The sequence below is a fragment of the Saimiri boliviensis genome, chromosome 19, assembly GCF_048565385.1.
Source record: "Saimiri boliviensis isolate mSaiBol1 chromosome 19, mSaiBol1.pri, whole genome shotgun sequence".
NCBI classification, from domain to species: Eukaryota; Metazoa; Chordata; class Mammalia; order Primates; family Cebidae; genus Saimiri; species Saimiri boliviensis.
The window spans coordinates 37,200,346-37,225,898 of NC_133467.1; the positions used below are offsets into that span (position 1 = coordinate 37,200,346).

The 25,553-nt window shown below is 48.5% G+C and overlaps 3 protein-coding genes and 1 pseudogene across 3 annotated transcripts; all 4 read left to right on the forward strand.

Annotated features, from left to right (window-relative positions):
* Positions 1-881: 881 nt before the first annotated feature.
* LOC120360193 (protein S100-A15A) lies at positions 882-4,506 on the forward strand. The gene is made up of 3 exons (XM_039460224.1): positions 882-1,008; positions 2,178-2,403; positions 4,158-4,506. Exons 2-3 carry the CDS (start codon positions 2,254-2,256, stop codon positions 4,332-4,334), a joined length of 327 nt encoding a protein of 108 aa, XP_039316158.1. The 5' UTR covers positions 882-1,008; positions 2,178-2,253; the 3' UTR covers positions 4,335-4,506.
* Positions 4,507-9,658: 5,152 nt separating this feature from the next.
* S100A8 (S100 calcium binding protein A8) lies at positions 9,659-10,694 on the forward strand. Its single transcript, XM_010329660.3, is given in 3 exon segments — positions 9,659-9,706; positions 10,163-10,342; positions 10,494-10,694. Coding segments are annotated over 3 exon segments (342 nt in total). The 5' UTR covers positions 9,659-9,673; the 3' UTR covers positions 10,623-10,694.
* A 3,873-nt stretch (positions 10,695-14,567) lies between these two features.
* On the forward strand, positions 14,568-20,397 carry LOC104649922 (lysosomal-associated transmembrane protein 4B pseudogene; annotated as a pseudogene).
* A 1,730-nt stretch (positions 20,398-22,127) lies between these two features.
* LOC101049750 (protein S100-A12) lies at positions 22,128-23,691 on the forward strand. Its single transcript, XM_003941895.4, has 3 exons — positions 22,128-22,234; positions 22,821-22,978; positions 23,461-23,691. Exons 2-3 carry the CDS (start codon positions 22,841-22,843, stop codon positions 23,599-23,601), a joined length of 279 nt encoding a protein of 92 aa, XP_003941944.1. The 5' UTR covers positions 22,128-22,234; positions 22,821-22,840; the 3' UTR covers positions 23,602-23,691.
* Positions 23,692-25,553: the final 1,862 nt, after the last annotated feature.

Consider the following 25,553-nt stretch of genomic DNA (forward strand, 5'->3'; position numbering starts at 1 on the left):
CCAAGTTTGTGGTGCTTTTCTAAGTAAAGTAGCTTGGAGTTTTGGCTAGATGTCTGTCTCCACCTGCAGACTATGAGCGGGATGGGACAAAGTCGCAACCGTAGCTTGGCACGGGGTCTTCGGATCTTGTCTCCCTCCTGCCTCTCCAGCCTTGTTCCTTCTAACTTCTCATGGTGCACCCTGGGGACTCCATCCCCTGAGTAGGTCATGCTCTTTCCACCCCCAGGCCTTTGCCTGTGCCATGCCCTCTGTCTGGACCTCCTGGCCCTCCAGTCGTCCTTGCAACTCAAAATGTCTCTTCAAGTCCCAGCTGCAATATCACCTCCCTAAGGAAGTCTCCCTCAACTCCCCAGGCGGCAGGTGTTCCTTCCTGCGTGCCTGGAGCACCCGTCTGTGTCACTCAGTTGGCTTGCATGTGCCTCGTGACAGTGTGTGACTGTCCCCTCACACGTCCCCACCCTGTGAGCTGGCCCTGCATCTCATGCATATTGCCTAGCAGAAGGCCTGGCACACTGTAGGTACTCAAGAGTATTTATTGAATGAATGAAGGAATGAATGTGCTTCATGACAGTGGAATTTGGGGGTTCGCTAATTGAGGGAGGACATCCCAGGGAGACGTAGTTAAGTGTGTGTCTGACCCCACCCACACCCTGGAGCTGGAAGGACGAGCTCTGAGGGAAGAAGACAGATAATGGGACATTCTGTGATTCTTAGATGCTTCAGATCCTGATCCCAGGGAGGTGGGCCCCTAAAACATTAATCTTAGGAAGTTAAGTGTTGTGAGGTCATCTCAGGAATGCAATTATAAGGCTTGGTCCTGCTGCAGAAAGACATGTGAAGCGACAAACACTGGCTGCCAGAATTGGAGGTGCTGAGGATGGGTGGGGTGTGGGGCTTGGTGGTGGGTTCCCAGCTCCCACAGCTGCCTGTTGCCTGAGCGCTGGGGTATCTCTGGGATCAACTACAGGCTGGATCTGTGGATTCGGAACCTCATCCCAACAGTGACAGGTCAGTGCCTCTTCCAAGAGAGTTGTTGGAGTGGGTGTCTGCGTTGGGTCTGTGCAGGTTCTGAAAAGCAGAGGTGGGCAGCTTCTCTGTTTTGGAGAACACGCACAGTGTGGATGAGCATCTCAAGAGCACAACCGTGGCCCAAAAGGGGGTTAGGACAGGAGCTGTTTAGGACAGGAGCTGAAAGCATGCCTTTGGGCTTGTTACCAAAGACGTGAGTTTGAAACGCAGCTGCAGGTGGATCAGTTGTGTGATCTTGGGGAAATAATTTATCCTTTCTGGGTTTCATTTCCCCCTTAGGAAAATGGGGGTAATGGTGCCTGCCCCCTATGACCCTTGTGGGTATTACGTGGGATATGGGATAATTTGCATAAAGCATTCACCGGGTGCCTGGCTGGCTCCATGAGCGGTGGAAGCAGCGCTGTCCTGACTCCTATCTGGAGAGTCCAGGGAGCACAGGTGACCTGACAGGGTGATCTCATCAGGATCTCCATAGGAGGTGAGGAGTGCAGGGTCACAGGCATCAGAGCACCCAGAGGGGCTGCACAGAGGCTCCAGGAGGGCCACAGGATGTGAGGGCTGAACGACGGTGCTGATGGCACCGGGACTTCCTCTGGAGAGGGTGGCACAGTGCGGTGGCGGCAGGAGCAGAGGCGGGATCCATGCGCTGTCTATGGATTCAACTGGGAAGGCAAATTAATAGCTCAAGAGCAGGGCGGGCTTTTCTGCATAGGGCAGTGATTCTAATACTCTGTTTGTTGCACAAGACAGTTTATGATAGTGCGGATTCTGCCTTTTCAAGGCTTTCAAAGTATTTCTGTTGGAAAACAGCCCAAACCCTGTCTTGCCTGAGTCTTTAGTTTCTCCTCATTCTTGACTGCAGGCAACTGCTGAACTGGGGTAGACTGGAGGGAGGAGGAGGCTCCTGTGCCCAGGAGGCCCTCAGTCCCAGAGGATGGACAGAGCCCTGTCCCGAGACTTTCCAGGAAAGCTTCTTGCAGGGCAGTGACTTTCAGTCATGTTTTCAAGGGGTCAGATGGAGTATAGGGACCCCGGAGGCCTGAGACCGGGTGCGGGAATGTGGGCAGGTGCAAGAGGGCAGACGGTTCTTGGAGGCAGCACCATCTGCTGTGGACCGGCTGGGACAAGGCGCTGCTCTCTCTTCCCAGACTCTCCACTGTCGCCGGCGGCTGTACCCCTGCACTTCCAGTTCTGCCCCCTGCCTGGGGCCAGGGCCCAGCAGTCATGACAGACACCCCCGTGGAGGAATCTCTCTTCCAGATCATCCGCTGCTTCCACCAGTATGCGGCTCGGCAAGGCGACGTGGAGACCCTGTCCCTGCAGGAGCTGCAGGCCCTGCTCATGGACAATGTGCCCCGCTTCATGGACAGCTTGGTGTGCAGGGTCTGGGATCAGGGTGGGGGTTCAAGCAGGGCCAGGGCACCGGTACAGGGTGGGTTCTGGGGTGGCAAGTGAGTGTCAAAAGCGAATAGTGAGGGTATTACAGAGGGCACTGTCTCCTATGAGAATTTTTTTTTTTTTTTTTTTTTTGAGATGGGATCTGACTCTGTCGCTCAGGGTGGAGTGCACTGGTGCGATCTCTGCTCACTGAAACCTCCACTTCCCAAGTTCAAGTGATTCTCGTGCCTCAGCCTCCCAAGTAGCTGGGATTATAGGTGCCCACCATCACGCCCAGCTAATTTCTGTATTTTTAGTAGAGATGGGGTTTTGCCATGTTGGCCAGGCTGGTCTCCAACTCCTGGCCACCTCAGCCTCCCAAAGTGCTGGGATTACAGGTGTGAGCCACTGTACCTGGCCCTGAGAATCTTTAATTCAGGAGATGGTGGGATCTGCGGCCATAGAGGGGTATTCCCAGCACAGCTGTGTTTCTGGTCCTTCTCTGTTCCCGAACTCTCTGCCTGGCCTCACTTCAGCCCAAACTTAGTGGATTCCTGAAACTCAGTCCTAACCACAAACCTGTGGATGTCTCTGCCCCTCCCCTGTGCCACCTGGCCAGCCCTCTGAGCTCGGCCCCTCTCCTGGGCTGCACAAGCCTGGCCATCCTGCCCCCATGCCTGGAGGGAGGATGGTGGGGGCTGCTGTGGGACTACAAGAGCCTGCCCCAGGTGCGAAGCCTCCAGCTCCTCTCTGAGCAACTAGCTTTGTGGAGCAGTTAAGATCACAGGAACAGGGTGGGCGCTGAGGGGAGAGAGGGGCTGCAAAGCTGCCCACAGCTGCTTCCCCCAAATGTTTTCTAAGGTTTCACACTGGGCTTCTCATGCCCACCAGCCAAACCTTGCTGAAAGCTGCCCCAACCGCCCCGCCCGGTGCTCATGATGCCCGCCTTGTCTCTTCCGACTCCGTCCCTGTGCTGTGCTCCGGCCCTGACTTTCTTCACGCTCTTCCTTCTGCCTCCAGTGCTTCTTTCCTCTCCTCTACCATCCCCACTTCTCAGCCCTCAGGGCCATCGCTGGGCCACCTGCCTTGGAACAACCTGGACAGCTCCCGGGCTCCTGGCTTTGTCTTTTCCCTCCTTCTGCACTCTATGGGGGCCCAGCGTCCGGGGGTCAGAGGTTTGCATGCTGGGAATTGCTTCTGATGCGAGCAGATTAAAAGGCATGCAAACTCTGACCCCCTGGGCGCAGCCCTGCAGCAGTGCTGGGCGTTCGGACTCCAGGGCCAGGTCAGCTCTGCTCTTGGAGAGCTCCTGGTGTGGAGGAAGGCACTGCCCTGCCTTGAGGAAGCCCTGGCTGGGTGATTCCTCCAGAGGAGTCTGCAGCCCAGCTGCAGTGAACAGAGGTGTAAACAGCTGCTGACGGTGGATGCGAAGTGCATCTGGGGTGCCAGTGCTGCCTGGGGACTGCAGGCAGTTAACCATCACGGTGCCCAGTTTACCTCCTTTGTCTGCATACACGCAGCTAGCTCCAGGCTCGGTTATGGGGACAGCCGCCATGCCCCTGTCTCTTGAGCCTGACTTTGCAGCATTCGGTGCCCTGGTCACTGACTATTGGAGTGAGGAGTCATTTCCTGCAAGCCCTTGCAGGCCAGGCCAGGCCACAGGGACCCCATCCCCTCCCAGCGGACGGTGGGGAGCCTGGCAGGTGGGCTGCATGCCGGGGTGGGTGATTGACCCTCTGCCCACTCCTCAGGGCCGGAAGGAGCCGTACTACATCACAGAGCTGTTCCGGGCAGCAGACAAGAACAAGGACGACCAGCTCTGCTTCGACGAGTTCCTCTACGTCTTGGGCAAGCTGGTGAAGGACTACCACCTGCAGTACCGCCGGCGGCTGTGCGCCCACCACTGCGCCCAACGCAGCCTCTACTAGAGGGGCTCAGGCAGCCTCCTGCCCACCGGAGCCTGACCCGGGAGGAGGCGTGACCTGGCTGTCGGCAGCTGAATGGAGAACCCAGCTCTGTGTGTCTGCGTGCGTCTCTCTGTGTGTGCACATGTGGGTACATGTCTGTGGAAAGGACACAGTGTGAGACAGAATAAAGCAATTTCATACATATTTCCAAGGACGTGTCAGCACTTGGTTCTAGGCTCCACCTACAGTTCGGAAAAAGGTTTGGTCCCAACCTGGGAAAGATCTGTTTTAGGTGGGTGAAACAGCCCTTGCCTCCAGGGATCCCCTGTCTGACGGGGAGACACAGCTCCCATCTCCAGGGAAGACTTGTCTGATGGGGGAGACACAGCTCCTATCTCCAGGGAGCCCCTGTCTGATGGGGGAGACACAGCTTCTATCTCCAGGGAGCCCCTGTCTGATGGGGGAGACACAGCTCCTATCTCCAGGGAGCCCCTGTCTGATGGGGGAGACACAGCTTCTATCTCCAGGGAACCCCTGTCTGATGGGGGAGACACAGCTTTTATCTCCAGGGATCCCTTGTCTGATGGGGGAGACATAGCCTCTATCTCCAGGAAAGATCTGTCTGAGGAGGGAGACACAGCTCCTATCTCCAGGGAGCCCCTGTCTGAGAGGGGAGACACAACTCCTATCTCCAGGAAAGATCTGTCTGAGGGGGGAGACACAGCTCCTATCTCCATGGAGCCCCTGTCTGTCGGGGGAGACACAGCTTATTCTTCTAGGGAGTTTATGTCTGATGGGGGTGACAGTCCCCACCTGCAGTGCTCCGTCTGAGAAGGAAGAGTCTCCTCTCTTGTGGAGATAGGCCTCGCCCGTGGTCACTCATTCACCCACCACACGGTGGTAGCACGGGGGTAGGGGTAAACTAACATGCCCCCCCGCCATGGCATCCCTGCTCTGAAAAGAGCCCCAAGAATCAGGGAGCAAGGCAGAGGCTGAGCCTGGGAAGAGATCAGGATCAGGAGGCAGGTGCATTTCTAGCAGAGGTAACAACAGTAAAAATGTATAAGGTACATCTGGGAGTGACAGAAAGTTTGCTTGGAAATTAGCGTTCATGGAGAAAAGAGTAGGAAGTCAGCTTGAATGGGTGGGTTAGGACCACAGTCTGGAAGTCCCTGAGAACTAAGCACTGGAATGTGGACTTTATCCTTTTGGTAAGGGATCCTGAGTGGTTAAGTGTGGGAAAGGGGCGAGGGCACTGGGACCAGCTCTGTGCTTCAGCAAACTAGTGCTGGGGGTTTGGGGTGGAGGGAGACAGTCAGACTTGCACAGCCTGGCCGGAGGCTCTAAAGAGCAGGTAAACAGCTGCGTGGGATGGAAGGGAGGGAGCAGGCGTCAGAACAGGCAGAACGTCAAAGGCCAGACCTGGGTGCAGACTGCGGGAGAGAAGCATCCGGAAAGAGGTGGAGGTTTCAGGCGCTGGTGACCAGCATGGGACCTCGGTGTTGGGGTGGGAGTCAGTCTGCAGGGAAGGCTGTGTGCTGGGTTTGCGCATGCTGAGTCAGACACTGACAGGAGCTGAGCTGACAATCCAGCCTGGCAGAACCACAGACACCTGTCACGGGAAGAACAATGAGTGGAGCCTGGGTGACAGTCAACCAGGAAGGCTTTCTGGAGGAGAGAAGGGTTGGGTCTGGTTTTTTCCTACAACATGATGATGGATATGAGAGTTACTCTGACTCAGGGCTATTCATGATCCCCTGACCTGAGTCCCCTGGTGTCCCTGATCCCACCCACCTGAGACCTGCCCCTGCCCTTGCTCTGTTTCTTTTTCCTCCTCCTCTCCCTGGGACCCCAGGAATCTAATGCAGAAGCCCTTGGGGAGGGTCTCCTCTGCCTTCAGGATCTGCCAGAGCCCACTTTAGTGGGCTGTGTTTTCTGAGGGTTGGTCTGGGAACCAGTGTCCTGAGCTTACTGAGACAGAAACCATGGATTCGGAAAGAGTGATGGGAGGTGACCCATCACCTGCGCACAGGACTGCAGGGTAACTTAAGAAACTCGGTCTGTTTCCCTCCCCACCTGGGCCTTTGCACCAAACATGGTGGGTGCCCCTGGGGCTGAGCCGGAGACCTTTTTATCATCAGTACGGCTCTGGGGCAGGATCTGCCCCTGCTGCTCCAGGCCTGGCCTGCTGTCCCTTCCACACTTGCCATCAGCTCAGTTTGCCTTTCCAGACCCAGCTGGGCCCTCCCCTCCTCTGGAGACGTCTGCATCCCATTCTGTGATAAACTGCTTTTTGCCAGCTAAAACTAACTCTCTCTTTCTCAGACTAAAAGCTGTTCAGGCTTCATGTTAGCTTCTTGAGCCAGACAGACTCCATCTTAGCTTCTTCATATTAGTTATTTTCCCACCATTAAGTATGTAACTGTAGTATGTAGCTGGGGCGGGCTGACACTGGGCACCTCCAGGAATGCATTTGTTAAGAGACCGAGTTAAGTGGTATGAGCAGGGCCTGGGAAGGCAGGTGCTGTCACGCGCCCGGAGCCCCCATATCTGTAAGTTCTATGTCTTTCATGACAGCTTTACCCCTCGCACCTGGCACTGTTTTATTTCTCATGTACCAGTTTATCTTTTAATTTTTCGCTTACTCTGCTTTTGTGAAAAATTTGCTTCAGTGAGGTTCCCCCTCCCCTTCAAAACTAGGGTATAAAAGACCACCTAACTTTTTCTTAGGGGCCGAGAGAATTTTGGGCGTTGGCCACCTCTCTAAAGGGCTGGTAATTCAATCTCAGTGTGGCGCATTCCTTGACTCGCTGGGATACAACAATTCCCCTCTGTATTCTCTCCTGCGGAGCGGAGCGGCAGATGCTGCAGCAACGCGTTTGTTTTACACTCTCCACTGAGACAGGACCTCAGTGTCCCCATAAATGCTCAGCAGGTGTTTGGGGAAGGAAAGGATTGAGATCTGGGGCCTGTGGGGCTGGAATGGACAGCCTAGATCTGTGCTCCTTCCCGCAGGGCGGTGACTGTGTCTAGAGGCACGAAGACCGTCGCCTGGGTTACTCAGGCCACTCTTCCTCCAGGCTCAGGGGAGGAACGCCTGTCTCAGCTGAGAAGGGCTGCGCTCCACTGGCATTGAGCATGAAGAAGGGGCACCCAGGCCAAGCCCTCCCTGCTCCTGTCCTGCCCCCTTCTGGGGGTTTCTTCACCAGCTCTGCCTGCTCTGTCGTCATTTCCTTGGCCCCAGGGATGGGCCCGGCAGGTCTGTTGGGACACATGTAGGGAATGAGCCCTTCCCTGTAAACACGAGCTGGTTCCGTTCCCTCTGGGTTGCCCCACGTCCGCCAGGCTGCTTACAGCCTCTGCCTTTCCCCTGATGTGCTTACCCAAGTCCTGATACCCTTTTGCTGCGAGATCTGTCTCCCGCTGTCCCCCAAACACCCCAGGCTGTCTGTCCAGGGGTGCTGTTTCTGGGGAGGGGGTGACATTTCACGGTCTTGCTGGTCAGCCTGCCCACGGTGTGGGGAGGAGGTTACCACTCAGGATTTTCTCACTGGACCAAGGCAAGGACCTGGAGTCACTCCCTGCGCCTCAGTTTCCCCGTCTGTCAAATAAGGATAATTAATCTTGTAATGGTCACGTCACAAGGTTGCTGGGAACAGCAAATGAGTCAGTGGATGCAAAATACTTTGCAAATACGATGTGCTGCTTTGAGGCAGGTGCTGTTACGCCAGGTCACCTAGGACAGTACACGGTGAATGATAGGTACTGACTAAGGGCGGATCCTTGGTTGAAAACTTGTCATGTCAGAAATGGCATTGTTTTCCTAGACAGAGTTTGATTCACCTTTTGTCAAGGAAGTTAGGCTGCATTTAGTTGATGAATTTACACCCTGCCTTCTTCTAGAAATGATTTAAGATGGTTGAGTATGATAAAGAGAATTTCTGCCTTGGATAAGGGAAAGGCCAAACTTAATTTTGTATTCATTTATCCCCTCAACAAGTATTAATTGAACACTTAGTAGGTGCCAGGCCCTAGGGTTGTGAAAAGAAATGTGATTTCTTTTCTAAATTGTCTCCTAGTCCCAAAGAAAAGGAAGACAATAAACAAATAAATCGTAACATAGTAGGGCCAATGCTGTGTTGGGTAAATATTTGGCTAGCATGGAAGATAGAAGAATGAACTCTGAATTGATGGCATAGGTCAGGGGGATCAGGGATGGACTTGGAGCAGATGGTGGTCCTGAGCTGGATGCGGAAGGATCAGGAGGACATTACGGGGACAAAAGGCATTACAGGCAGGAACAGGAAGTAAATGCTGTCACATCACATCATGAGTCACTCAATCATTTAATGCGTGGAATTACCATGTCTCTCTGTGGGGCCCAGTTTCCTCATCTGTACAATGGGCATTATAATAGTACATACATCACTGGATTAGTGTGATAATTAAATGGATCCATGCAAATAAAGCACTTAGAGTAGTTCCCGGCACATGGGAAATGCCCAGTGAGCGTTAACTAGTATTTTGCCATGATTTTGTTCTGATCGGTGATTGTGGCTGCTGTTGTTGTATGTGTGCTGGGCACTGTGCTGGGTCCCCAAGGGTTCACATCCAGAGAGAGCTGCGTTCATTTTGGAGGGGGAAAGGCTCCCTGCTATGTTTATGCAATGGTTCAGGCCCTTGTGCGGTGTGGAGGGACGGCAAGCAGCTTCTACCTCCCAGAGCACGGTGCATCCCCAGCTTCACAGAGCAGGAGAGCTGTGGAGGAGTGTGAGCAGCAGGGTAGGAATGGATACATAGCCCTTGGCAACAACACACATCCCCACAAAGCATCCACCCACCCACCCAAAACAACAACAACAACAGTTTTGGTTTTTAATAATGAGAACAATAGTTTTCAGTACTAAAAGCCAGCAGCCAGGGCAAGTGTTCTCAACCCTTTTGCTGTTTTTGGACCCTTTCAAATTCTGATAGAAGCCATGGAGGAATGTTCTCATTGAGTGCATGCACTCAAAATGATGCACTCAATTTCAATTCAATTTCAGGAATGTATAGCCTGACCATCAATGCAGGGGATTGGCGATCCCAAAAGTGGAGAGGGCATAGGAGTTTCCCAGAAAAAGATCCCCCCTTCCTGCTTTTTCCTTCTGGGCACAACTGCCCAGCAAATGCCTTCCTCTTTCCACTTCTCCTACCTCCCCACCCCAAATTTTCATTCTGCACAGTGATTACCACACTCACCTGGTTGAGAAACCAGAGACTGTAGCAACACTGGCAGGGAGCAGCTGTCTCTGATGGCCTGAAGCTGTGGGCGCTGGCCAGCCTCACCGCTATAAAAGGAAGCTGCCGCTCAGCCCTGCATGTCTGTTGTCAGCTGTCTTTCAGAAGACCTGGTAAGTGCGGCTGTCTGGGTTGGCCCCACACTTTGGGCTTCTCTTGGAGAGGGTCAGGGAAGTGGAGCAGACTTCCAGAGAGAGGAGAGAGCAAGCCCAGGGAGGTCTGGAGCAAAGATACTCCTGGCAGTGGGGAGTGAGGCAGGGATAAGGAAGAAGAGTCTCCTCCAGCACCTTCCAGTGGGCAAGGGCGCATGTCTCCTAGGCTGGACCTTTGTTGGGCAGAGAGTGGGTGGTAAGGAAAGGCCCCTCTGTGTGTACGTGGCTCTGTGTGAACAGACCCTTCCCCTTTCCACACCTGCATGCCTGTTATCCACTCTTCCGGTCACAGCCATAGCCATCTGCTAGTTGGGTTATTTGGAGAGCGCAGGCCCAGGACAAGGCCATCGCTTGGGGCATGAACCCTCTGAGTTCTGCTCTGGGCAGATGCATACCCCCTGCCACGGGATTCCCCAGAGGGTTCTGTCTTTCAGGTGAGGCAAGTCTGTGGGCACCATGCCGACCGATCTGGAGAAAGCCTTGAACTCCCTCATCGATGTCTACCACAAATACTCCCTGATAAAGGGGAATTACCACGCCATCTACAGGGACGACCTGAAGAAATTGCTAGAGACCGAGTGTCCTGATTATATAAATGTGAGGAGGGGCTGGGTGTGGTGGGGGCTCTCTGCCTGGTCCTGGGGGTGCCCTGTGCCCGTGGTCCTCCCTGCTGCCCTTTGTAGATGGCCCTGCACTGGCTCTCTCTGAGATCTTTAAACTCTGGCTTCTTCCTCTTCAATCTTGACAGAAAAAGAGTGCAGAAGCCTGGTTCAAGGAGTTGGATATCAACAGCGATAATGCAATTAACTTCCAGGAGTTCCTCATACTGGTGATAAAGGTGGGCGTGGAAGCCCACAAAGAAAGCCACAAAGAGTAGCTGCGTTACTGGGCCCAGGGGCTGGGCCCCTGGACATGTACCTGCAGAATAATAAAGTCGTCAATACCTCAAGCCTCTCTTGCTCATGCTTTTGTCGTTTGAGGTTCCTCGGGGTGGAGGAAGGGTTGGAAAACTCAAAGGAAGAAAAATAAACCTATGTTATCTGCCTCCCCCTGCCAACAAGCCTTTCCTGCTTTACCCCTCATCTGGCTTCTGTCCCACATTCCCTTCCGGCCCCACTCTCTTGAGCCATGAATTTGAGGCTTAAGGATTCTAAAAAGTCCATGACACTGTAGCTGGTGAGTGTACTAGCAGTTCTGAAATGGGTTGGGGATTTGGGAACGGGGTGGTATAAGAAAAACTCATACTGTTCTCCAAGCTAAATTTTAGTTTCCAGATAAATGTTTTAGATGTGGCTCTTGGAAAATTAGGGTGATAGCTACATAGAAGTGTGTGTGTGTCTGTGTGTGTGTGTGCGTGTGTGTGTGTGTGTGAGAGAGAGAGAGAGAGAGAGAGAGAGGGAGGGAGGGGCTGATTCTGTGTGTGGTGTGATGTAGGTGGACAATGTTTAGAGTTCTACATTAATAGGATAGTTCCCATACCTGGCCCCACCTCTAAACTTTGTCCTCGGGGATTTTGAAAAATTTTCCTCTATCTCTACTCCCAACCTCCCAACTCAATTAAATAATAAAGGAATGGGCAAATAGGAAAATAAATTAGTAAAACTTAAGTCAAAGGATAGGTTATTCAAATGTTGCCCTGTGGGATTCTATGCTTTGGTGATCAGAGAATTATCTTAAAAAAAAAAACTTCCCAAGGGCCTGGTAGAAGGGGAGGGCCAGAAGATGAATGGTTCTTCTCTGAGATGGGGATTGAAAGAAAGAAGAAATGGAAGGGGCACCTTTTGACAAGAACATAACCCCAAACTGGATTTTCACGCTGTGGTGTGGGGGATTTTCTGTTGTCCTCACTTAGGTGCTGGGGCAATGGTGTTAGTGATGCTTAAGAAGGTAGAAAGCTGGCCGGGCGCGGTGGCTTAAGCCTGTAATCCCAGCACTTTGGGAGGCCGAGGCGGGTGGATCACGAGGTCAAGAGATCGAGACCATCCTGATCAACATGGTGAAACCCCGTCTCTACTAAAAATACTAAAAAAATTAGCTGGGCATGGTGGCGTGTGCCTGTAATCCCAGCTACTCAGAAGGCTGGGGCAGGAGAATTGCCTGAACCCAGGAGGCGGAGGTTGCGGTGAGCCGAGATCGCGCCATTGCACTCCAGCCTGGGCAACAAGAGCGAAACTCCGCCTCAAAAAAGAAAAAAAAAAAAAAAGAAAGTAGAAGGCTGTCACCAGAATCACTAAACCAGGGTTCTTAACTTGTCTGTCTATACATCTCTGAAACTGGATTGAAGTTGATTGCATCATTTTGAAGGCATGCACTAAGTGAGAACATTCCTTCACGGCTTCTATCAGAATCTCAAAAAGGCTCAAACACCTCAAAAAGGTTAAGAACACTTGTCCTGTTTACTGGTTTTTAGTAACAAAAGGCTAAGTATTTGTCTGTCTGTCTGTCTTTCTGTCTCTCTCTCTTTTGACACAGGGTCTTGCTCTGTCACCTGGACTAGAGTACCATGGCATGTTCATGGTTCACTGCAGCCTCGAACACCTGGGCTCAAGCAATCCTCTCACCTCAGCCTCTTTAGTAGCTGGGACTACAGGCATGAGACACTGCACCGGGTTAATTTTTAATCATTTTTTTTTTGGTAGAGACTGGGACTTGCTATGTTACCCAGGCTAGTCTCGAACTCCTGGACTCAAGCGATCCTCCTACCTTGGCCTCCCAAAGTGCTGAGATTGCAGCTGTGATCCACACCACATCTGGCCAAAAAGTGGAGTATTTTTATGGCTATTGTTGTTTTGGGTGGGTGGGTGGATGCTTTGTGGGGACATGTGTTGTTGCCAAGGGCTAAATCAATTCCTATTCTGCTGCCCACACCCCTCCACAGCCCTCTGCTCTGTGAAGCTGGGGATGCGCCCTGGCATGGAGGATGGAGGCTGTTTGGTGTCCCTCTGCACTGCACAAGGGCCCCAGCCATTGCCTAAACACAGTCTACAGTGGCTGAACAAAAGACCGTCTTTCAGTGAAAAAGATTTTCCCGTTCATTTCACCACTTGGGAACCAGAACAATTTGGTCGGGTCCAGAACCCAGCCCATTTTCTGCCCTCCTGCCTGGGGAATTCAGTCTAAATAGAAATGGGCTGTAGAGGGGAGAAAAAACTACCAACACGTATGGTGGGCTATGGTGGGTTGTGCATGTGTGTGCGTGTGTGTGTGTGTGCACGTGTCAGGGTGGGAGTGCAACCTATCACAGTGCCTCTGATTCCCCTTGAAAGTGCACTGTTGGAGTTGCTGTCAATTGCTTCTTTGTGAGGAGAGTTAGTAAATACAGCAGGGAGATTTCCACCCTTGCTGGGATAATTATTGTGCCTGGAACCCCAGGATCATGGGCCGAAGAGAGGAAGCTAACTCTGGGGTAATGGAGGGGAGGGGTTATTTGGAGAAGCTACACGTGCTTCATGCCTAAGAGGAGAAGAGGAGGTGACCAATTTCCTAGGATTTCAGGAGGAGCAAAGCCTTTTCCCACCCTCTAGCAAAATGCCACTCAATTAGCTGGCTTCCAGTGCCGAAGATTACACACCTCAGGTCACCGGGCTTTTTCCTGTAGTAGACCTTAATCATATAAAGTGCAGATGAACAGGGAAAGGTAACAGTTTAAGACCTTATTCACCAATGTGTTAATTACCGACCAATTTTATTCGTTATCAGCTAACTTATTAGTGAAAATGGTTGGCAGCCAGCTGAACATTAAGACTGGGATCTAAGATGGGGTGGGAAAACCTGGTCAGCACGATATGGAGATGGGCTTCTGTGGGGCGAGGAGGAAGACCTAAGCATTAAATTGCTTTCTTTTCAGTTTTGCTGAAGGGTATCTATCCATCCCTCCAAGCCAGTGCTTCTACTCAAGTCAGGAGTGTGGAATACACTCCGCATTGCAGAAACAGAGATTATGCAGCTCTCAGCGGCACCGCAGTGATGTTACTGTAATTTTCTCCAACACGCAGTCCAAAGGTGAGCAGCTGGACCAAACGTGGCCTAGGCAAAAAAAGGTGGGAAATGTTCCAGGGTTTACTAAGCCACATTTCAGATGAACTCAACATTTAGGGGATCTCATGGGAGAAAAGATAGTGACAGGAGTATGCCAAAGGAGTGAGCACCCCGATTCTGCCTTTCAGCTATCCACATTGGTGGCGGTGGTGGTGACGTGTGTATGTGTGTGTGTGTGTGTGTGTGTGTGTGTGTGTGTGTGTCAAGGTGGTGGGGGGCAACCTATCCCAGTGCCTTTGATTCCCCTTGAAAGTGCACTGTCGGACTTGCTGTCAATGCATTCTTTTGGGGAGAGTTACTAATCTCAGTTGTTTGCCTCTACTTGGGAGTCCAATAAGTCTGCTTCCTCTGGGCCCACCAGAAGGGGGAGGTGGCTCAGCCCTTTGGAGTTTCACCGTAAGTGATGGGTGCTGGTTGTTAAGAACTGGGTCAATAGTTGATTCTTGAGTGCACAGCTGGGCAGGGTAGGTGGCGCAGCTGGCACTGGCCATCTGGAGAAGAGGAACAGTGAGAGAGGCAGGCCTTGGAAGCTTTGCAGAGGACGCAGGCTTGGAGACGATGATTTACAAACAAGACTGTGCCCGTTACTGAAACCACTGACTGGGCAGAATCAGACAGGACCTGTGGCCCAGAGCAAGGGGATTTTGTTTCCTGTTTCCCCAGCTACAAAAGAAGAACAAGGGAGTGGGAAGTTTAGAAATAAGTAGTTTAGCAGGAAATCTCATGCAACATTTGAGCCCACAAAGGAGAGCTGGGCTCACCAATTGAAGCAGATCCGGCCGCGATGATTTCTGGGTCCTGTAAGGATGACCTGTCTGAAATCTTGCTTCTCCTTCCGAGTTCTTCGCCCAAGGGTCCTGTGTTCCTAGTGGTTGTGAGTCTTGAAGGGCATGGAGAGGATCTGGACTTGCGCAATCAGTCTACAGTGGCTGAGCAAAAGACCTTATTCCAATGGGAAAGATTTTCCTGTTGATCCCTCCACTTGGGAACCAGAGCAATTTTGACTGGGTCCAGAACCCAGCCCATTTTCTGTCCTCCTGCCTGCGGGAATTCAGCCTAAATTCAAATGGGCTGAAGAGGGGAGGGAAAGCTGCCAACACTTACTGGTCTCCAGCTGTGTGTCAGTGTGAAAGAAAAAAAAAATCATCTCAAACCTGGAAAAAGGCAAAATGGTGATTGCTTATATTTTGACCTCATGCTAGAGTCTGTTGCATAAAAGCAGGTCCTCACTATTAGCCCTCATCTGATACTTAGGAGAAAAGTGTCAGCAAAGTAAGTTTGGTAGCAATTCATAACAGATGAAGGATAGTTTGCCTCTGCGAGGCAGGTCAATATGGCTTTAGAGGCTGGTCAAAATGCTAAACCCAAAACTGTTAGAGTTTTTGTCATCCTACGAAAAGTCAAAAGACTTGTATTTAGTCTTGTGTCTAAATTAAGAATCTTAGGCATTACTTTCTAACAGTCTTTCATATTCTTAATATCCTTCAAACCAGTTCAAAAGTCTCCCCTGCTGGTTCTCTTTTTTAATGAACTGACACAAAAATTTTGACACAAGCTCATGATTTTTTGTGACTGATTTTGCTATTTAGCTCAAGACATGGTGGTAACTTATTCCTCATAACAACCCTATGAGAGAGGTAATTACTATTTCCATTTTGTAGATGAGTAGACCCAGAAACTTGACACAGCTTGTGAATCTGGCAAGTGGCAGGGGTAGAATCAGATCTCTGCTGTCTCCACGCAAGAGACCCTGATTAAAACATGAAGGTGCTTCCCTTAGCCATTTTCGACCCGGGTGTGGATGGGCCAGCCCTTCCTTGCCTGCCTACCTGGGCTCTTTCTCCTCAGCCCCTGTAGGGTCTCTGCTGTCCAGAGGGAGAAGTAGGAAGAGCAGGTATCAGAGGAGCTTCTCTCTGGAGCCACTCTCCCCTGCCCAGGACTATACCTGGCATGCCTCAGGGCCTGAAGGACTGGTAATTCTTTCCTGGTGTGAGCAATCATCTGGGAAGGTTAATTTCCCCACATATAGAGGAAGAGGATTGACGTTTTGATTGTCCTAAGCTCTTAGGGGTTGTCCCAGAGTAACAATTCCGTCTTCTTCATGGGGTGGAGGAGCTTTCCTTCTAGTCTTGGGAGATTTGTAAATTCCCCTGTGATCTAAAACGCTGCTGAATCAGCCACCCATGTACTCAGAGCATTTCCACGCTGGAATAGTTCATCTGTGGCCTATCGCCAGTGTGACTGGGGTCCCAACAACCATTGGTAGTTCTGATTGGAGAGTGATGGCCTCAGTGCAGGTTACCCAGAATATAGACATACAATCAGACAGATTTTAAGCATCATCAGTGGTATGGGAAAGTAGGCACATCATGCAATTGACTTTGCCACCTAACTCATGGCTAAATCAGACACGGGCTTCGTACAGTTGAACAAGAGACTTTCGCAATGACAGCTCCCTGACTGAAGTTACATGTGCTCCCCTGGCTAATACATTTCTTTGGGGGCATACTGTAGAATACCTGCTATCATCAGATAGAGCATGCTGTTTTGGAATTTGGGGTCCTCAAGTGTTCGTGCAAAATGACACTCTGAGCTGGAAGGGCTTCTGACATTGCAGGGTTGCCTGAGATACTCTGCCAGAGGCATTCTGACGGCTGATTCCATTTCTGCCTGTGTCCTCCTACCTAGCATAGGTGTACACACCCTGGGAAAAATGGTACCCAACTTGTCATTGACCATGTCAGTGATATGTAATGCTACCACCTGGGCTATTTAGGACCAATGAGACTCACTAGTAATGAACACCTGAACAGCCCCTGATCATCTGTAGGCAGAGCAGAGTGGCCTTTGGTTGTTGCCAACGCTTCCTGCTGTACCCAAGTAAACACCTCAGATATTGTACAGACACAGGGGAAGGGATCAAGAGGCAGACCCAGCACACTGTTTTCAAACAGTGAGACCATCTGAAGGATCCTTCTTTGGCCTCTTTGTAAAACAATTTTTTTGATTTTAGATTCAGGGTAGACATGTGCAGGTTTGTTACGTGGGTAATATTGCATGATGACGAGGCTTGGGCTGCTAATGATCTCATTGGCCAAATAGTGAACATAGAACCTGGTCGGTGGCTTTTCAACCCTGGTGCCCTTCCTGCCCTCCCTCCTTTTGGAATCCCCAGTGTCTACCGCTCCCATCTTTATGTCTGTGTCTACTCGGGGTTTAGCTGTCATTTATAAGTGAGAACTTCCGGTATTTGGTTTTCTGTTTCTACGTTAATTCACTTAGCATAATGGCCCCCAGCTGCATCAGTGTTGCTGCAAGGGACATAATTGTGTTCTTTTTTATAGCTGTGTAGTACTGACATATATGACATATATGCACTACATTTTCTTTATCTACTCCACCATTGATAGGTACCTGGGTGGATTCCATGTCTTTGCTATTGTGAATAGTGCTTTGATAAACATATGAGTGCAGATGTCTTTTCCTTTGTGTATATACTCAGTAATGGAATTGAGGGGTTGAATGGCAATTCTATTTTTAGTTCTTTGAGAAATCTCCAAACTGCTACACTAATTTGCATTTCTAAAAACAGTGTATAATCATTCGCTTTTCTCTGCAACCTTGCCAACATCTGTTATTTTTTGACTTTTAAATAATAGTCATCCTGACTGGTGTGAGGTGATATTTGACTGTGGTTTTGACTCACATCTCTCTGATGATTAGTTTTTTCATATGTTTGTTGGCTACTTGTGTTTCTTTTTTTGAGAAATGTCGGTTCATGTCCTTTGCCCTCTTTTTAAAGGGGTTATTTGTTTTCTTTTTGTTAAGTTGTTGGCATTTCCTGTAGATTCTGGATATTAGCCCTTTGTCAAATGCATAGTTCGTGAATATTTTCTACCGTTCTGTAGATTGTCTGTTTACTCCGTTATTAGTTTCTTTCACTGTGTGGAAGTTTTTTAGTTTAATTAGGTCCTATATCAACTTTCATTTGTGTTGTATTGCTTTTGAGGACTTAATCATAAATTTTTTACCTAGAACATGTCTAGAATAGTTCCAAGGTTTTTTCCAAGATTTTAGTAGTTTAAAGTCTTACATTTAAGTCTTTAATCCATCTTGAGTTAATTTTTGTAAAGGGTGAGAAGTAGGGGTCCAGCTTTTTCATTCTTCTGCATATGGTTAGTCAGTGTCCCCAGCATCATTTATTGAATAGGGTTTCCTTTCCTTATTGTTTATTTTTACCAACTTTGTTCAAGATCAGTTGGTTGTAGGTATGTGGCTTTATTTCAGTGGTTTCTACAGTTTTGTAATTTTCCTTGTAGAGGTCTTTCACCTCGCTGGTTAGATGTTTTCTTAGGTTTAAAATTTTTTTTTTGTGGCTATTGTGAATGGAATTGCATCTTTGATTTGGTTCTCAGCTTGAATATTTTTGGTATACAGAAATGCTACTGATTTTTGTATGTTTATTTTGTTTTCTGAGACTTTGCTGAAGTTGTTGATCAGGCCTAGGAGTCTTTTGGCAGAATCCTTAGAGTTTTCTGGACATAGAATCATATTGTCTGTGAAGAGAGGTCATTCAACTTCCTTTTTTCCAATTTGGGTGCATTTTATCTCTTTCTCATGCCTAATTGCTCTGGCTAGGACTTTTAGAACTATGTTGAATAGGAATAGTGAGAGTAGATATCCTTGTCTTGTTCCAGTTCTTAGGCAGAATGCACTTAACTTATGCTTATTCAGTATGATGTCAACTGTGGGTTTGTCATAGATGGCTCTTGTTATTTTGAGGTATGTTCCTTTGATGCCTAGTTTATTGAGAGCTTTTATCAGGAAGAAATGTTCAATTTTTATGGAATGCCTTTTTTTTGCATCAATTGAGATGATCATATAGTTTTTGTTTTTAATTCTGTTTATGTAGTGCATCACAGGTATTTATTTGCATATGTCAAACCATCCTTGCATCCCAGGAATGAAGCCCACTTAATTGGGAAATTAACTTTTTGACATGCTGCTGTTTTTGATTTTCTAGTATTTTGCTGGAGATTTTTTATGTCTATGTCCATCAGGGATATTGGTTCGTAGTTTTCTTTTTCTTTTTCTTTTTCTTTTTGTTGGGGCTTTGCGAGATTTTGGTGTCATGATGATGCTGGTTTCATAGAATGAGTTAGGGAGGAGTTCCTTCTCAATTTTTTGCCATAATTTCTTTAGGTTTGATACCAGCTCTTCTTTGTAGATCTAGTAGAATTTGGCTATGATTCCATCTGATACAGGGTCATTTTTTGTTGATGTTGTCCTTAGGTGTTTTATTACTGATTCAATTTCATTCCTTGTTATTGGTCTGTTCAGAAATTCTATTTCTTCTTGACTCAATCTTGGGAGGCTGTGTGTTTTCAGGAATGTATTCATTTCCTCTAGATTTTCTAGTTTGTATGCATACAGATGTTCGTATCTTTGAGCATCTCTTGTAATTCTGTGGAATCAATGGTAATGTCACCGTTATCATTTCTGATTGTGCTTACTTTGATCTCTTAATCTAGCTAATGGTCTATCAGTCTCGTTTATCGTTTAAAAAAAGCAAGTTTTCCTTTCACTGATCCTTTGTATGGCTTTTTGGGTCTCAATTCATTTAGTTCTGCTCTTATTTTAGTTATTCCTTTTCTTCTGCTAGCTTTGGGTTTAGTTTGTTCTTGTTTTCCTAATTCCTTTAGCTGTGAGGCTGGGTTGTTAATTTGAGATCTTTCTATTATTATCTTCTTGATATAGGCATTTGGCGTTAAAAAATTCCCTCTTGGGGGAATCAGAGAGCGAGGCCTGCGGGCGCACTGGGGAGCCGGCCCAGAGCTGCAGAGGCTCAGGACACCGCAGCAGCGGCGCAGCGGGCGGGGCGAGGTGGTCCGCGCTCCTGGAAACGCGCGCGCACTCGCGCCACCGCGCCCAGAGTGATGATGGTCGCGCCCTGGAGCTGTTCTACTCCAAAAGCTGCTGCCTGTGCTGCCGTGTCTGCGTTGGCACCATCCTGCTCGGTGTCTGGTACCTGATCATCAATGCCGTGGTACTGCAGCTTTTACTGAGTGCCCTGGCTGATCCGGATCAGTATCACTTTCCAAGTTCTTGAAGTGGGAGGTGACTTTGAGTTCGCGGATGATGCCACCATGTGCATTGCCATTGCGATTTCTCTTCTCATGATCCCGATACGTGCTATGACTAATTACGGAGCATACAAACAACACACAGCCTGGATCATCCCATTCTTCTGTTATAAGAGCTTTGATTTTGCTCTGAACACCTTGGTTGCAATCACTGTGCTCGTTTATCCAAACTCCATTCAGGAATACATAGGACAACTGCCTCTTAATTTTCCCTGCAGAGATGATGTCATGTCAGTGAATCCTACCTGTTTGGTCCTTATTATTCTTCTATGTATTAGCATTATTCTGACTTTTAAGGGTTACTTGGTTAGCTGTGTTTGGAACTGCTACCTTTACATCAATGTCAGGAACTCCTCCGATGTCCTGGCTTATGTTACCAGCAATGACACTACAGTGCTGCTACCCCTGTATGATGATGCCACTGTGTATGGTGCTGCCAAGGAACCTCCGCCACCCTACGGGTCTGCCTAAGCCTTCAAGTGGGCGGAGCTGAGAGCAGCAGCTTGACTTTTCAGACATCTGAGCAATAGTTCTGTTATTTCACTGTTGAGGTGAGATCTCTGAGTTTGTTTGTTGCTGAAATGCTACTTTTTAAAATTTAGATGTTAGGTTGAAACGTGTAGTTTTCAACATATGCTTTGCTAGAACACTGTGATAGATTCGCTGTAGAATTCTTTCTGTAGGACTGAGGGTGTAATGGACTTCACTAACCTTTCCTAGACACTGAAACTTCCCCCAAATCCAGATGGACCTAGAGTCAGAGAAGCCTGCCTTCGTACTTGCAGGGGCCCAAAGTTGGGCAGTCAGTACACGTTTTCTCTCTGTTCCCTCTCTTTTGAAAGTGTCACATAAAACCAAAAATAGACAACGTTTTCTTAAACCATTCCAACGTAGAGAACAAAACCTTATGAAAACAAGAATGCCAGTTGTGTGATCATCGTTCTCATTAAGTAAATAGAAGTCCTTATATATGTGTTACAAGAATTTCCACCATATTGTCCTCTATGACTTAAGTTCCATGACAGTTTGCGTTTGGTGGTAAAGGATTTTCTCCATGGCCTGAATTAAGATCATTAGAGAGCACCAGGCACTGGGAGCAGTAACCATCTGATGACCGTTCTTGTGCATCTATTTTCCAGGGACAGAGGGCGACGTGCCTTGTCTGTGTTAGAGGGTGGGACGGATGTGTTTGGCACTGCATGGGATCTGGTGCTCCTCTTCTAGATCCACATCCCCACCCAGGGCCCACTTTTACCGAGTGCTCTGCCCTAGTGGTTCAAGGGGGTCGTCCCACTGACTTTATCAAGTGGAATTGGGATATATTTGTGATACAGTTGCCTAACGACATGGAAAAGGGTTTTCCTCCTTCTTTCCCTGCAAGGCACATCCTGCTGCTTTGTATGGACTTCAAAGTATGCCCAGTCACCTTTTAGGAAAATGTATGCCCAGTCACCTTTTCAGGAAAATGAGGATTGCTGTCCTTTCTGCACGCATTCTCTTGACTACCTGGATTGCAAGGGATTTTTATATATTCATATGTTCAAAAGATAGCAACTCCCCTGTGGGTCTATTATTGAATGTGCTGTCAATGAAGTCTTTTGCAATGAAAATGAGAGTTGCCAGCCGGGCACGGTGGCTCAAGCCTGTAATCCCAGCACTTTGGGAGGCCGAGGCGGGTGGATCACGAGGTCACGAGATCGAGACCATCCTGGTCAACATGATGAAACCCTGTCTCTACTAAAAATACAAAAAATGAGCTGGGCATGGTGGCGCGTGCCTGTAATCCCAGCTACTCAGGAGTCTGAGGCAGGAGAATTGCCTGAATCCAGGAGGGGGAGGTTGCGGTGAGCTGAGATCGCACCATTGCACTCCAGCCTGGGTAACAAGAGCGAAACTCCATCTCAAAAAAACAAAAACAAAAACAAAAACAAGACACCCAAGAAGTAAAATTTGTTCTCCTAGTCTTTTATTAGGGAACCGGGAAGCGGAGCTAAATCTGAAGGCTGAGCCCCGGCTCAGAGCTAAAAAATGTGCAGGGCACCCATGTATGGGTGGGTGGGGTAGGGGGGATTTTGTTTCAGGCTGAGCAGGATGGTCCGAACTGCTTTTGTGGCAGCCAAAGCCACAGGTTTGAAGCTTCTCTTGAGCAACAGAGTACTTTACATAAATTGCCTCAAGATGAATCAGAGTAATTTCTTCACCCAAGGGCGAAGATGAAGCCTGGACTGATTATAAAAGCTTCCTTTGCTCAGTACCCTTCACTGCTGCCAGCTTCTTGCTGTAGCTCTACATTCCTGTGCACTGAGGGGTAAGTGCCTTTTTCCTGGATGGGTTCTTAGGGGATCCACAGGGTAGTGGCTGCAGGTGGCCACTTTGAAATCACAAGGTGTTGGAAGCCACAGCCCTCCACTTGCGTGGGCACCTCTGCGGTGACATTGCATTTTGGACCCAAGTAGGCCAGCTGTTGTGCTAGGTACACTCAGCCCCATGACTTAAGAATGGCTAAGCACGGGTGGGCTATGCACCATTTGTAAGGGACATGTGGCCATAGTGCCATCACCGGAGGGAAGCAAACAGCCTGGCCAAGCACAGAACCCTTCCCAAGGGAGCTTGAGTAAGCAATACCCTCCAAGTTACGCTCCCTGGTGGATGAGGGTATGGAACATGGGCAACTGAGGCTGATTCTTTTAGATATTAGACAGTATTATATGTTTTCTCTTCCTCATCCTATCTACAAATGAGAAGTTCACCCTGGATCAAACAGAGCAGAGACCACAACATAGATATGGAGGTTATTATGCTTTCTTTAGGCCCTTGATTCAGAAAGAGAGGGGAGACTGGATCTTGAGGGGTGGGGGAGAAACTGCTGCTAGACCTCCCTTGTTTCCTTGAAGGTTGACGTGAGGCTGAAAAGATGACTAAACTTGAGGAGCACCTGGAGGGAATCGTCAATATCTTCCACCAATACTCAGTTCGGACGGGGAATCCTGACACCCTCTCTAAGGGTGAACTGAAGAAGATGATGGCAAAGGAGCTTGTAAACCTCATCGAGGTAGGTGATGCCCCTCTCATTTTAACCCCCCCCCCCCACCCTGCCACTGCACTGAGGGGAGTGGCAAGACCTGGTGGGACAAGGACTAGGGTGGGGTTGGCCCAGGTGTGAGTGCCCAAGGATGCTCTCCCGCTGCTGTGGGAGAGGGCCTTTCCCTCTCTCAATAACTCACTTAAGGCTCTATTCAGTTTTCCTTCTCTCTGGGTTTGTTTCCTCATATGTAAAATGGAGAGAGGCAGGGCACGGGAGGGGCTGAATGAGTGAGCTGAAGAGTATCTTCTGGGTCAAGCCTTTTGTTAAATCCAGGGTAATTCACGACCATTTATCTTCTGTTTTGTTCCATTGGATTCTCCAACACAGTGTTGGCTAATGAGTTAATGTGCCTGGGTCTCCCTAACCTGGGCTCTGAGGGGTAAGAGGCCTAAGAAAGGGTCTTGTGGGGAGGTTCTGAGCTCAAGGTCTCTGTTATCCTTTCCTCCTAGAATGCCAAAGATAAAGCTACCGTGGACGAAACATTCCAAGGCCTGGATGCTAATCAAGATGATCAAGTCAGCTTCCAGGAATTCATATCCCTGGTGGCCAGAGTGCTGAAGGCTTCCCATGAGAATACCCACAAGGAGTAGGAAGCTCTCTGAAGGCCTTTCCTTTCCCTCACCAAAACTCAGCCTTGCCTGAGGGGAGTGAGAGTTAATAAATGTACTCACGAAAAGTTCTGACTAGTGTCTGTGCACTTTTTTCTTTCCATGCTGTGGTTCCCAAACTTGATCACACCTTAACCCTGCTCTTCTGGCAGCCTAATTTAGATCCCTTAGAACTCTTGCTCCATTTGTTCATTTGATCAACAATTATTTCATGTTTGAATGCCCACTATTAATTCATGTATTCATTCATTCAACAAATGTTCACTGAGCATCAGAGACTGAAGACACCAAATTCTTGTCCCCTTAGAACTTGCATATTATTGGGGAGGGGATAGAATATAAGTGAATAGACAAGCAAATAGAAATATTCATGGCTTGCTCCTGTAGCTCCAATACTCAGGAGGCTGGGACAAGAGGATTACTGGAGTCCAAGAGTTTGAGGCTATCGTGTGCTATGATTGTGCTTGTGAATACTGATTGCATTTCAGCATGGGATATAGCAAGATCCTGTCCTTAAACATATATATATATATATGATACGATATGATCAGATTATATGATACAATAGTAGTTAATGATAAGTTACATGAAGAAAACCAAAGTAGAGAAGTAGAGTTGGGGTGGAACGGGAAGGAAGGTGATGTTGGTTTAGATGGGATGGTCAGGGTGAAGAGGGAGACCCAGGCATCTCAGATCAACTTCCTCTTTTCATTCCTAAGACTATAAACTTCCCCTTTTCATTCCTTAAGACCATAACTGAAGCCCTTTTCATATGTAATTCCTTAGACTGTAAACTGGGGCCCTTTTCATGTGTAATTCCTAAGACTGTAAACTGAGACCCTTTTCATATGTAATTCCTAAGACTGTACACTGACACCCTTTTCATCTGTAATTCCTAGGACTGTAAACTGAGACACTTTTCATATGTAATTCCTAAGACTGTAAACTGAGAGCTTTTCATATATAATTCCTAAGACTGTAAACTGAAACCCTTTCATATGTAATTCCTAAGACTGTAAACTGAGGCCCTTTTCATATGTAATTCCTAAGACTGTACACTGACACCCTTTTCATATGTAATTCCTAAGACTGTAAACTGAGAGCTTTTCATATATAATTCCTAAGGCTGTAAACTGAGAGCTTTTCATATATAATTCCTAAGACTGTAAACTGAGACCCTTTCATATGTAATTCCTAAGACTGTAAACTGAGGCCCTTTTCATATGTAATTCCTAAGACTGTAAACTGAGACCCTTTTCATATGTTAAGCTATAAACCTAAGATTCTTCCATGTGTAACAGCTAAAGTATAAGCCTATATAAAGAAGGAACTTTCCTTTGTTAGGCACTCTTGGCTATTAGGCAAATATGCCACCTGGCTCCCAGCCGAATAGACTCCTTTCTCCAATATTTGGTGTCTGAGAGATCCGTTTACCACGTCCACTCCTGCAACAAGGGTATAGATTTGAGCAGAAATCAGAAAGACATGAAGAGGAATGACTTGCAGATATCTAGGGGCCAAGAGTTCCTGGCAGTGAGTAGCCAAGGCTCGTGGTGGGCACATGCCTGATCTGCTCGAAGAGTAGCCCAGAAGCCAGTATACCTGGAGTAAAGTGACTGAAGTGGGGAGTGGTGGGTAATATGGGCCTGCACATATCAGGAAGCAGATAACAGCAGCTTATAGACCATGGGGGAGACCTTGGGCTTTATTCTAAATGTGCTAAGGAGCCACTGGGGGGCTTCGACCAGGGGAGCGAGATGATTCCATTTATGCTTTCAAGGATGACTTTGGCTGCTTTTGTGGAGAACAGATTTTAGGGCTCAGGTCAGCATGGAGGCTAAGAGATCAGCTAAGAAGAAGTTCCCCAGGGCAACCCTAGCCAAGAGAAATATAGTATGTGTAACCTAAACTTTACTAGTAACCATATTTAGAAA